Raw genomic sequence first — 14,102 nt, forward strand, 5'->3', positions numbered from 1 at the left:
TCATCCCCATTCTCCTGCCTTTTCCCCATAATCCCTGATCCCCTTCTTAATCAAGAACCTATTGATCCCTGTCTCAAAGACACTCAGTGATTTGGCCTCCACAGCCTTCTGCAATCGACAATGGTCGTTATTAAACTTTTAATTCCAGATTTTTTTCTATTGAATTCAAATCCCACCATCTGCCCTGGCGGGATTTGAACACCTGTCCCCAGAGGCATGACCCTGGATCTCTGGATTACTAGTCCAGTAACAATACCACCATGCCACTGCCTCCTCTAGATGTTGGTTGAGGGATAAAGATTGGCCAGGACACCAGGAAGAACTCCCTTTGCTCCTCTTCAAGATCCCTGGGATCTTCCACCCCGCCCCTGGCCCCGAGAGGTCAAACATCTCCAAACGATAACACCTCCCTCCATCCTGGATTATTTTGCTCAAGTGCCCAGCGTGGGGCTTGAACTCACAACCTTCTAAGTCGAAGGTCGGAGAGAACAACCTGATCCACGGCCGAAGCTTAGAAATGAAATGAACTGAAATGAAAATTGCTTATTGTTACAAATAGGCTTGAGATGAAAGCCCCTAGTTGCCACATTCCAGCGCCTGTTCGGGGAGGCTGGTACGGGAAATAAAAGCTGGATGTTTAAAATATCCACCCTGGAAAGGAGAGACAGACACCCCCCAGTTTACAAATCATTTATTGCATATCTGAAGATGTACAAAAGTCAGATTATTTTATTAATAACCATAAAACGAGTCACCCGACATTTCCCACTGCACCCGAGCATTGAAATCATCACGCAAAGGTTTCCATTCATTGCACAGCTATGTAACAGAGTTGGTTAAAAATATTTTCCACGGCAAAAATTGTTGAAGTTAGGAGAGATTGGAACAAATTGTACATCAGAGAACTGAAAGGCACTTGTGTCAAACGGAGAGGGATTGGCAACATCCTGAACCGAATCGCTCAGATCCCGAAGAATATCGAAGCACGGGCAAAAACATCGCCAAGGGTGCGAGCGGAATGGAGGGCCAAACTCGGGAAAGGTTGAACAGGTTTTCTCCTGAAAAGCGGAGGTTGAGAGACACCCTGACGGGGATCTTTAGAAAGAGTTTGATAGGGTGGAGACCTGTTTCCATTTATGGGGAAGACCAGAACGAGGGGCCGTCACTCGTTCATTCAATCGGTGAATGACCTCATCTGGGGGGGATGTGGAACCTGCTCCCACACCGAGTGGTTGAGATGATTGGCATCAATGCGTACAAGGTAAAGCTGGATAAATGCACGAGGAGGCAGGGATATATTGAGAGAGTTCGACAAAGAGGCTCACAATGGAGTGTAAACGTACAGCTCCAACATGGACCAGATGGGCCGAATGGTGTGTTTCTGCATTGCCCACTAAAAGTAAAACTGGAGTTGTATTATTTCTGAATCATCCTCCCACAGCTTCAGTTAGCACAGGAAGCCCACCAGCAGGCAATGGACAGAGTGTGGCAGGCTCAGGGAAGTCAACAGGAAATGTATCACCCGAGTTTGAAAACAGTTCAATACTCTCACTCCTATAAGCGCCTTTCCCCAGCCCAAAACACCCAAAAATGCTTTACGGCCAAATGAGGTCATTCCGAATTGTGGTCACTGTTGTGATGTCGGAAAAGTGGCAGCCAATTTGTACATGGCAAGATCCCACACACGACAATGTGATCGTGGCCAGGTAATCTGCTCTTATTTTTTAATTCGGTTGGTCGGTGGGTAAATATTGGGTTAGGGTTAGGATTAGAATGTGTGTCTCACTCGGACACAGCTGGCACCTTCATAAGGTGTTAGTGAGGCCACACCTGGAGTATTGTGTTCAGTTTTGGTCTCCTTACTTGAGAAAGGACGTACTGGCACTGGAGGGTGTGCAGAGGAGATTCACTAGGTTAATCCCAGAGCTGAAGGGGTTGGATTACGAGGAGAGGTTGAGTAGACTGGGACAGTACTCATTGGAATTTAGAAGGATGAGGGGGGATCTTATAGAAACATATAAAATTATGAAGGGAATAGATAGGATAGATGTGGGCAGGTTGTTTCCACTGGCGGGTGAAAGCAAAACTAGGGGGCATAGCCTCAAAATAAGGGGAAGTAGATTTAGGACTGAGTTTAGGAGGAACGTCTTCACCCAAAGGGTTGTGAATCTATGGAATTCCTTGCCCAGTGAAGCAGTAGAGGCTCCTTCATTAAATGTTTTTAAGATAAAGATAGATAGTTTTTTGAAGAATAAAGGGATTAAGGGTTATGGTGTTCGGGCCGGAAAGTGGAGCTGAGTCCACAAAAGATCAGCCATGATCTCATTGAATGGTGGAGCAGGCTCGAGGGGCCAGATGGCCTACTCCTGCTCCTAGTTCTTGATGTCATCTTTCCATTAAAATGGCAGCACTGCATTTTGACTGAGGATTAGTCAGCAGGTTTGACTGGACTGATGTGGAATAAAACCTCTGCTCCCTTCCTTCAAAACTCAGGGTGGCATAGCTCGGAGAAAGACCCAGCGTACTGCGTAGTTTTCACTGACAGCGATCCCATTCCTCCAGACCCATTGCTCCCTCCCCTTCCATGGCCGGGATGAAACATCAGACAGAACTATTTACAAACAAAGACAGGCACCATGACAGCCCGTGGTCACGGGAGGCTAGAGATGTCCCTCTTAGCAGGAGGTCCTGCGGGTTTCGAACCATTTCCATCACTCCTTCCTTCAAACATCATAATCCTGCAAAAAAAACAGAATGGTTTTAGCTCTAAAAGTTTCATGTCTTCATGGATTGTCCACAGGTTCAAAACAAATTCTCTGAATGGGTCGAAGTGGCACCACTTTAGTGTCATTTGGATTTAACCTCATGTTTCCAGTGGGGCTGGTATTCACAACAAGCATTGTGCATTCCAATTAATCTTGCGTCATGTCAGATGTCATGTTGCGTCACGTGATCCACCTGGTGTCACTTTGGAACGACCTCCTCATCTCCGTGACTTCCCCCCCCCCCCCCACCTGCGCTGCCCAATCCTCCCGATCCTGCCCCTCCCACTCCACAATCCTCCTGGATCTGATCTTCCCACTCCTCAATCTTCCTGGAGGGCGACACCGTAGCACAGTGGTTAGCACTGTTGCCTCACAGCGCCATGGTCCCAGGTTCGATTCCCGGCTTGGTTCCCTGACTGTGCGGAGTCTGCACGTTCTCCCCGTGTGTGCGTGGGTTTCCTCCGGGTGCTCCGGTTTCCTCCCACAAGTCCCGAAAGGTGTGCTGTTAGGTGAATTGGACATTCTGAATTCTCTCGCAGTTATTATTATTATTATTACCTGACAGTCCCAATCCCTGAACTTCCCGCTCGGGATCTCTCTAGTTTGAGGTTGACCCCCCTTGACCCTTGAGTTCAACCCTGCTCTCATTGGACAAGTTGCTTCCTTCTTCTCGCTGCTCATCTCCAAAGCCCTCGATCATAGTGAGCGGGAGGGTCAGGGGGCACGATCACAGTGACCGGGAGGGTCAGGGGGCACGATCACAGTGAGCGGGAGGGTCAGAGAGCACGATCACAGTGATCGGGAGGGTCAGGGGGCACGATCACAGTGAGCGGGAGGGTCAGAGAGCACGATCACAGTGACCGGGAGGGTCAGGGGGCACGATCACAGTGAGCGGGAGGGTCAGGGAGTACAATCATTGTGAGCAGGAGGGTCAGGGAGCACGATCACAGTGAGCGGGAGGGTCAGAGAGCACGATGACAGTGAGCAATAATGTCAGTGAGCATGATCACAGTGAGCGGGAGGGTCAGAGGGCACGATCACAGTGAGCAGGAGGGTCAGAGGGCACGATCACAGTGAGCGGGAGGGTCAGAGAGCACGATCATAGCGAGCGGGTCAGAGGGCACGATCACAGTGAGCGGGAGGGTCAGAGAGCACGATCACAGTGAGCGGGAGGGTCAGAGGGCACGATCACAGTGAGCAGGAGGGTCAGAGGGCAAGATCACAGTGAGCAGGAGGGTCAGAGGGCACGAACACAGTGAGCAGGAGGGTCAGAGGGCACGAACACAGTGAGCAGGAGGGTCAGAGAGCATGATCACAGTGAGTGGGTGGGTCAGGGAGCACGATTACAGTGAGCGGGAGGGTCAGAGAGCACAATCACAGTGAGCGGGAGGGTCAGAGAGCATGATCACAGTGAGTGGGTGGGTCAGGCAGCACGATCACAGTGAGTGGGTGGGTCAGGGAGCACAATCACAGTGAGCGGAAGGGTCAGGGTGCACGATCAGAGTGAGTGGGAGGGTCAGTGAGCACGATCACAGTGAGCAGGAAGGTCAGAGAGCACGATCAGAGTGAGCGGGAGGGTCAGAGAGCACAATCACAGTGAGCGGGAGGGTCAGGGTGCACAATCAGAGTGAGTGGGAGGGTCAGTGAGCATGATCACAGTGAGCGTGAGGGTCAGAGAGCACGATCACAGTGAGCGGGAGGGTCAGAGGGCACGATTACAGTGAGTGGAAGGGTCAGAGAGCACGATCACAGTGAGCGGGAGGGTCAGTGAGCACGATCATAGTGAGCGGGAGGGTCAGAGAGCACGATCACAGTGAGTGGGAGGGTCAGAGAGCATGATCGCAGTGAGCGGGAGGGTCAGTGAGCAAGATCACAGTGAGCAGGAGGGTCAGAGAGCACGATCACAGTGCGCGGGAGGGTCAGAGAGCACGATCACAGTGCGCGGGAGGGTCAGAGAGCAAGATCACAGTGAGCGGGAGGGTCAGTGAGCAAGATCACAGTGAGCGGGAGGGTCAGTGAGCAAGATCACAGTGAGCGGGAGGGTCAGTGAGCAAGATCACAGTGAGCGGGCGGGTCAGTGAGCAAGATCACAGTGAGCGGGCGGGTCAGTGAGCAAGATCACAGTGAGCGGGAGGGTCAGAGAGCAAGATCACAGTGAGCGGGAGGGTCAGTGAGCAAGATCACAGTGAGCGGGAGGGTCAGTGAGCAAGATCACAGTGAGCGGGCGGGTCAGAGAGCACGAACACAGCGAGCGGGAGGGTCAGAGAGCATGATCACAGTGAGCGGGAGGGTCAGTGAGCAAGATCACAGTGAGCGGGAGGGTCAGAGAGCACGATCACAGTGAGCGGGAGGGACAGAGGGCCCGATCACAGTGAATGGAAGAGTCAGAGAGCATGATCGCAGTGAGCGGGAGGGTCAGTGAGCACGATCATAGTGAGCGGGAGGGTCAGAGAGCACGATCACAGTGCGCGGGAGGGTCAGAGAGCACGATCACAGTGAGCGGGAGGGTCAGAGAGCACGATCGCAGTGAGTGGGCGGGTCAGAGAGCACGAACACAGCGAGCGGGAGGGTCAGAGAGCATGATCGCAGTGAGTGGGAGGGTCAGAGAGCATGATCGCAGTGAGCGGGAGGGTCAGTGAGCACGATCATAGTGAGCGGGAGGGTCAGAGAGCACGAACACAGCGAGCGGGAGGGTCAGAGAGCACGATCACAGTGAGTGGGAGGGTCAGAGAGCATGATCGCAGTGAGCGGGAGGGTCAGTGAGCACGATCATAGTGAGCGGGAGGGTCAGAGAGCAGGATCACTGTGAGCGGGAAGGTCAGAGAGCAAGATCACAGTGAGCGGGCGGGTCCAAGGGCACGATCACAGTGAGTGGGAAGGTCAGAGAGCACGAACACAGCGAGCGGGACGGTCAGAGAGCACGATCACAGTGAGTGGGACGGTCAGAGAGCACGATCACAGCGAGCGGGACGGTCAGAGAGCACGATCACAGTGAGCGGGTGTGTCAGAGAGCACGATCGCAGTGAGCGGGAGGGTCAGTGAGCACGATCATAGTGAGCGGGAGGGTCAGAGAGCACGAACACAGTGAGCGGGAGGGTCAGAGAGCACGAACACAGTGAGCGGGAGGGTCAGAGAGCACGAACACAGTGAGCGGGAGGGTCAGAGAGCACATTCACAGTGAGCGGGAGGGTCAGGGTGCACGATCAGAGTGAGTGGGAGGGTCAGTGAGCACGATCACAGTGAGCGGGAGGGTCAGAGAGCACAATCAGAGTGAGCGGGTGGGTCAGAGAGCACGATCAGAGTGAGCGGGAGGGTCAGAGAGCATGATCATAGTGAGCGGGAGGGTCAGAGAGCACGGTCACAGTGAGCGGGAGGGTCAGGGTGCACGATCGCAGTGAGTGGGAGTGTCAGAGAGCACGATCGCAGTGAGCGGGAGGGTCAGAGAGCACGATCAGAGTGAGCGGGAGGGTCAGAGAGCACGATCATAGTGTGCGGGATGGTCAGAGAGCACGATCACAGTGAGCTGGATGGTCAGAGAGCACGATCATAGTGAGCGGGTGGGTCAGAGAGCACGATCACAGTGAACTGGATGGTCAGAGAGCACGATCATAGTGAGCGGGAGGGTCAGAGAGCACAATCAAAGTGAGCGGGAGGGTCAGTGAGCACGATCACAGTGAGCGGGAGGGTCAGGGAGCATTTTCAAGGTTTTGTTGACAAATATAGAAATTTTGCAAAGATCAGACTGTGCACTGATTCTCTCCATCAAGCCCTGGTATTAGACTGCACACTATAAAGTCCTGTGATCGGACTGTGCACTGAAATTCAGCACACCGTCATGGGATCGGACTGTGCACTGAACTTCAGCACACCGTCATGGGATCGGACTGTGCACTGAATCACACCCTGGAGTTCTGGGATCAGACTGCACTGAATGTCACCACAACAGATTGTATACTGAATGTCACTACAAAGTCATGGGATCGGTCTGTGCACTGAACCCCATCCACACTGCCCCAGGATATTACAAGCAAGCTTGAGGCTTTCAATTTCTTGTGTAAAACAGGGAATTGCTGCTGATTCACGAGTGCTGTGCAGTTATTAATCTCTGAGACCCCCTGGAGCAGAGAGCGCGCAGTCCATGAAGTCGGAGCTGAAATACAAGATCAGCATTAGCCCCTGTGAATGGCCCCCAAGACAAGTGCTCACACACAGTCAATGCAGCACCCACACAATGAGCTGAATTGACAAGCCTAAACCCTGCAAAAGTCCACAAAAAGGCATTCAATGCTGTGCATTCTTTAGGAATGTCACTCCTATTTAAATGCAGCGTGTGTCGGTTTAAGGTGGGCTGCCGAGAATGAAGGTGGTGACGTCACTGCTTTCCAGAGAAAGGGGTGGATACTGCTGCCTCTGTTCAACAGGCGGCTGCGAGCAGGCTCGCGGCTCTCATTCATCAATCGTTACATTCCAAACATCGAGGTCCACCCGTAACCCGAGGCAGAATGTTAAATACTGTCCACTTGCCTGGAGCTCAGTTACAGACCAATGAGGATGACGTTTTTCTTATCCACACACGCACACACATCGAATGTTGTGAGCAAGTCTGCTCTCTCCATATTGCAAAAAGGATATTGAGTCATTGCAGGAAGTGCCAAAAAAACATTTGCAAAAGTAATACCAGAGTTGAGAGGTTAAGCCGAGCAGGAAAGACTGGAAAGAAGAAAAATGATGGGTGACCGAATGGAGCTCATTAACATTACGAAGGGGTTCGATCGGGAAGATGTGGACATGGGGCTGGATTCTCTGTTTCTGAGGCTACGTTCCAGCACCACAACGGGAAAATCGGCACGAAACCCTCACCCATTCCGGTACCGGTGAGGGGCTAGCACCGGCGTGGAACACCTGCGGATCGCGCGGAAAAAGGCCGGGGAATCAGCGGGTCCCGGGCCGCGCATGCGCAGGGCTGGACAAGCTGCAGCCGCGCACGGCTACACCCCCACCGGTCGCGCCGGAAAACATGGCGCCGGTCGTGCTGGACCCCCCCACCCTGACACCACAGCCCACCTCCTGGCCGCCCAGCACCCCTCCCAGCCCAAGCAGAAGCCCCCCCCCCCCCCCCCCCCCGGGCCAGCGGCGCCGATGTCGACCGAGTGTGGGGCGCTGGACACTGTCCGCAGCCGCCACGCTCCCGGCCGCCGGGACCACACATGGCCCACGCCGTCGGGGACTCGGCCCATCGGAGGCGTTGTGACTTCGCGCGGCGTGCGGCCCGATGATGCCGATTTGGAGGGGGTGGAGAATCGGCAACGGGTCAAACCGGTGCCTGCCCCAATTTCGGCGTCGGGAGCCATTCTCTGCCCGAACACCGTTGTCGATTTCGGTGTTGGGCTACGGAGAACCTCGCCCAAGATGTTTCAACTTGTGGTCAAGAGTAGAACTAGGGAGCATCAAGATAAGATGGTCATTAACAAATCCAATCAGGAACTCAGGAAAATCATCCTTACCCAGAGGGTTGGTTTAGCACAGTGGGCTAGACAGCTGGTTTGTAATGTAGAACAAGCATCGCAGGTTCAATTCCCGTACCGACTCATTACCCGAACAGGCGCCGGAATATGGCGACTAGGGGCTTTTGACAGTCACTTCATACTTGTGACAATAAAAGATTATTATTATAATTGTAGAACTCGCTACCACAGGGGATAGATGTGGTGAAGAGAGGAGATATTTTTCTTTTTTTTAGAAATTTAGAGTACCCAATTCATTTTTTCCAATTAAGGGGCAATCTAGCGTGGCCAATACACCTACCCTGCACATCTTTGAGTTGTGGGGGCGAAACCCACGCAGACACGGGGAGAATGTGCAAACTCCACACGGACAGTGACCCAGGGCCGGGATCGAACCTGGGACCTCGGCGCCGTGAGACAACAGTGCTAACCACTGTTAACCTACCGTGCTGCCCACAGCTATACATATAAGAGGAAGGCGGATAAACAGACATGTTGATAGAGTGAGCTGGAGAGGGTTGGGAAGAGGTGTATTTGGAGAACAAATACAATCGTAGCGCAGATGGGCAGAATGGCCTGAGACTGTGCTTTAAATACTATGTAAAATATTTAAGCTACAATCGTCAATAAATCTCAAATAGTGATCAGCAGCTTCCCCCTCAGCTCAAATACCAGTGAACCCACTCTGACTGACAAATGACAAAGAAAACCGCATCAATCTGGAGACTGAAAATGGAAAACACTTTTTGTCACAAGTGGGCTTCAAATGAAGTTACTGTGAAAAGCCCCTAGTCGCCACATTCCGGCGCCTGTTCGGGGAATCGAACCGTGCTGCTGGCCTGCATTGGTCTACTTTCAAAGCCAGTGATTTAGCACTGTGCTAAACAGCCCCTGTGCAGCCTGAATGAGCAGTCTCCAAAATAGCCAGCTCCTAAATCACCCCAACTGTAATGTTGGCTTAATTAGCAATAAAATAAAATCACCAAAGCGGACAGAGAGGTTCGGCTACGTTTGAGTACAGTGATAGATCTGGAGAAGGAGGCCACTCTGCCCATTCTGCGCTGACTCTCCCAATGAGAAACGTCAGGTGACAGTCCAATTCCCTTTTTGAATTCCCATTGAACCTGCCTCTACCACCTTCGAAGACAGTCAATCTTAGCAACATTAATTTCATAGGCCATATTACAGAAGGAATGTGCATTTCTATACGACATTTACCCACCTCGGGACATCGTATTGAGGTACTTTTTACAGATGGACATTTTTGATGTTTAGTAAAGGTAATAGTCAATGTGTGCACAGTAAGATTCCGCGTCTCCCATAGAATCCCTACAGTGCAGAAGGAAGCCATTCGGCCCATCGAGTCTGCACCGATCCACGTCCCACTCTATCCCTGTAACCCCATAACCTAACCTTCACTTCCCTGGACACTAAGGGGCAATTTAGCCTGGCCGATCCACCTACCCCGTATATCTTTGGACTGTGGGAGAGAAACCGGAGTCTTGCATTTCAACAGCAGGTTTAACATGGCGAAACATCCCAAGGTGCTTCACAAGAGCAGCTAGCGAAGAAAATTTGGCATCCTGTCGGATAAGGAGAAATGAGGACAGATGATAAAACACTTGCCCAAAGAGGTAAGCCTTAAGCGGCATCTTAAATCAGGAGGGAGCGACGTCGAGAAATTTTGGGAATGAGTTTCAGAACTGAGGACTAGGCATCTGAAACGGAGGAATCCAGACATCCCAGTGTTGTCGGGAAGGTTACAGAGCTATGCTGTAGGCGGGACCTTAGAGGAATTTGAACACCAAGATGAGAATTTTAAAATTCAGATTATGCGATGTGACAGCAGGTGGGTAGCCACATATCCTGGGGCTCCTTTTAAATCACACGCTAGCTCTCTGCTATGAGAGGTTTCTAAGTCTGCTTTAAGCTGTTGTGTGAAAATCACAAACATCAAACGGATTCCTTCAGATCCTGGCTGTCCCAATGGTTCCGATCCACTCACTGCTGATTTCGAAGTCTTGCCTCCCTTTCCTGAAACACACCAACAGTTGTCCCCAAATACAGAATTCCTAAACCTTCCCCAACCACCCCTCTTAATCCCCAGGGCCGAACTGTAGGATCACAGGTGAGGTCCAACTAAGCATAGAATCATAGAATTTACAGTGCAGAAGGAGGCCGTTTGAGTCTGCACCAGCCCTTGGAAGGAGCGCCCCACTTAAGCCCACACCTCCACCCCATTCCCGTAACCCAGTAATCCCACCTAACCTCCTTGGACACTAAGGGTACCCGGGAGTCAGCGATGGCGCTGCTGCCTCAGAATGTGGCGGGTGTGGAGCGTGTGAGCTGTCACAGTTAGTCTGTGTTTCTCTGTGGTGAGCAGAGAATCTCGCTGCATCTTACTCAACCAACTAGTCTCATTGCACCATTAGATAAAGTGCTGTCACACCCAGGACAAATAATTTAGGTGGAACTCATAATTACGGAAAGCAAAAAAAAACAAATCTGAATCAAGTTCCTGGAGCGAGGGTAGAATGTGGTCAGACCAGATTTCTCAAGTCATGTACGTTGCTTCTCCAATGAGATTGGAAGGACATTACTTGGTTCTGGAGAATGAGCAAGGTGTCAGAACATCAAACAGAATAGGTGGATTGGTCACGCTAAATTGCTCCTTAATTGGAATTTTTCTTTTAAGGTATTTCACTTTGAAAGTGAATAGAAGCCTCCCAGATCAAAGGATATGAGGGGGTTTAAAGTCTTGTGATGTGTTTTGACTTTCTATGAAGTTACAACAGTTGTTTTCTACAATTCTGTCTGAGGCAGCAGGAATAAGGAACAGGTAAGTGAATAAGCAGCGGATTTTCACTGTTTCTGCCTGGATTGCCCTTAACCTTCCAACGAGGTGTAACTGATGGCTGGAGGTCACTGATAGGGGGGGCCTCTGATAGGGGGGTCTCTGATAGGGAGGTCTCTGATAGGAGGGTCTCTGATCTGGGGTTCTCCAATATGGGACTCTCCGATATGGGGGTCTCTGGTGTGGGGTGTTTCTGATGGGGGGTCTCTAATATGGGGGTCTCTGATATGGTGGTATTATGGGGGCCACTGATGGGGGTCTCATGGGGATGGACAAGATTTGTGTTTTGGGGGGGGGCCCTCTGATGGACTTTGGAGGCACTTACATTAAATACTTACCCCCTTGACCCACCCCGAAGTCCAACACACGGGGCCACGTTGGAAAATATTACCACCAATCCGCATGAACCCCAGCCCAGGGGGCCCCAGCGTCAGGGAAGCATGAAAAATCGGGTGACCAGCCTGCTAATTAGAAGCAAATGGATTCAAATGACCGATCAGCAGTCCCCCACCGGCGGGGGGACTTGTAGCTCACTGCCAGGGCCAGCGGGAGACCGGAGCATTGGGTGCCCATCCCGGTTTTTGCCCGACGCGCGATTCTCCACCACATCGGGAACTCAGCTACCGGTGGTGGGCAGCAGTGAATCTACCCCAATATTTCTTGATTTGCAGCCACTTCTTCTGTCTTTGTTCTCGTTAACCAGTTAAAGTATTAACCCTCGCCTCTCTTTGATTTCATTCTCTTTCACTGAGGTTACTCCAGCTGCCCCTTGCAGTGTACCGACATTTCCCACATCCTTTGTTAACCTACATCGAGAAGCTGCTTTTCACAGGATATCTTTTTGCCCCTCTCTGGAATCCAGACTTTCAAATATTTCCTCTATGGCCAGGAATCTTTTTCTAGCAATCACTTTCCTTCCATTCATTTTGGCTTCTTCATTCTGTTCTTTGTCTTCTTTGAGCCCTGAATCTGTTTTACTTTTCTAACAGCTCCTTCTGAATAGATTCTAGTGAAGGGGGAAAGAGCACGAAATTCATTGAAGGTCGGAATATCAATGTCTGATGAGAAGATTAGATCAAACCTTAAAGTAAGCACGGAACTGAGTCACTGAAGGACAAAAACATAGGGGTAAACTTGAGGTCATCTAAAACTCTGCTCCCCATGCTTAACCCGCACCAAGGTCCATTTCGCAATCAGCTTCCTGTATTCGCATCAACCATTGAACCAGAGAATTCTTCCAGTGCAGAAGGAGGCCATTCAGCCCATTGAGTCTGCACTGACCCTCTGAAAGAGCGCTCTACCTAAGCCCACTCCCCTTACCTATCTCCATAAACCCACCTAACCTGCACATCAGGCCCCATTTTCCCAACAACTCCACGAATACGCATCAGGACCCATTCCCCTGTCAACTCCGTAAATTCACATCAGGACCCATTCCCCTGTCAACTCGGTGATCACTGACCTACACTGGTTCCTGGTCAAGCAACATCCTACTCTTAAAATTCTAATCCTGGTTTTCAAATCTCTCCATGGTCTCGCTCTTCCCCCATCTTCGTAATCTCCTCGAGCTCCGCAACCCTCTGGGATCTCCTCACTCAACTAATTCTGGCCTCTTCAGCAAATCTGGTTTTAATCATGCCAACATGGTCGGCATTGCCTTCGGTTGTTGGAAGTTCTGGAATTCCCTCTCCATCTCACTCTCTGTCTTGAAGATGCTCCTTAAAACCAACCTCTTTGACCAAGGTTTTGGTCACCTGACCTAATATTGCCTCATCAGTACTTGGTGTGATACTCTGTATTATAACATTCATGCGAAACACCTTGGTATGCTTCATTGTGTTAAAGGCGCTATGTAAGTACAAGTTGCTGTTGCTCTAGATTCCTTTGATAACATGCATTGCAAAGAGACTTCACTGGGTGAAGCTGGCATGGGTAGAGAGTCACCAGTTTGAGGGGTGCCATTACTCACAATCTGAGAACGGCAGAGCGTTTGCCCAGCATCATGGTGACAAAGTCACAGTAGGAGATGGTCTCACTGCTGCCACCGGTTACTTCAGCAATCATCTTCTTCACCTCCAGGTGGGTCTTGGCAACTCCAAGTTTCTCCAGCATCTGTTTCAGGCTCATGAGGTCTGAATGGGTGGGACAGAGGATGATTACTATTAATATAACTATTATTATTACTATTAATATTACCATTATTATTACTGTTAATATTACTATGGGCAGCATGGTAGCACAGTGGTTAGCACTGTTGCTTCACAGCGCCAGGGTTCCAGGTTCGATTCCCGGCTTGGGTCACTGTCTGTGCGGAGTCTGCACGTTCTCCCCGTGTGTGCGTGGGTTTCCTCCGGGCGCTCCGGTTTCCTCCCACAAGTCCAAAGATGTGCAGGGTAGGTGGATTGGACATGATAAATTGCCCTTAGTGACCAAAAAGGTTCGGAGGGGTTATTGGGTTACGGAGATGGGGTGGAAGTGAGGGCTTAAGTGGGTCGGTGCAGACTCGATGGGCCGAATGGCCTCCTTCTGCATTGTATGTTCCATGTTCTATATGTATTACCATTAATATTCTGATTAATATTCCCATTATTATTACTGTTAATATTACTACTAATATTACTATTATTATTACTATTAATATCATCATTATTATTACTGTTAATATTACTACTAATATTCATATTATTACTATTAATATTACTGTTAATATTACCATTATTATTACTGTTAATATTACTATTAATAGCACGGTGGTGCAGTGGGTTAGCCCTGCTGCCTCACGGCGCCGAGGTCCCAGGTTCAATCCCGTGGGTCACTGTCCGTGTGGAATTTGCACATTCTCCCAGTGTTTGTGTGGGTTTCGCCCCTACAACCCAAAGATGTGCAGGGTAGGTGGATTGGCCACGCTAAATTGTCCCTTAATAGGAAAAAATTAATTGGGTACTCTAAATTTATATTTAAAAAATATTACTATTAATA

The 14,102-nt window shown here is 50.5% G+C and overlaps 1 protein-coding gene across 1 annotated transcript in view; it reads right to left on the minus strand.

The window, feature by feature from the left end:
* Positions 1-676: 676 nt before the first annotated feature.
* The window catches only part of LOC140399302 (allograft inflammatory factor 1-like), a 37,488-nt gene continuing 24,062 nt past the window's right edge, over positions 677-14,102 (minus strand). The window contains exons 5-6 of the mRNA XM_072488803.1: positions 13,093-13,255; positions 677-2,738 (exon numbers count right to left, since the gene is read on the minus strand). Coding sequence (XP_072344904.1) covers positions 2,651-2,738; positions 13,093-13,255 — 251 coding nt within the window. The 3' untranslated portion in view covers positions 677-2,650. The remainder of the gene's footprint in view (positions 2,739-13,092; positions 13,256-14,102) is intronic.

This window comes from Scyliorhinus torazame, chromosome 22 (assembly GCF_047496885.1).
Source record: "Scyliorhinus torazame isolate Kashiwa2021f chromosome 22, sScyTor2.1, whole genome shotgun sequence".
NCBI classification, from domain to species: Eukaryota; Metazoa; Chordata; class Chondrichthyes; order Carcharhiniformes; family Scyliorhinidae; genus Scyliorhinus; species Scyliorhinus torazame.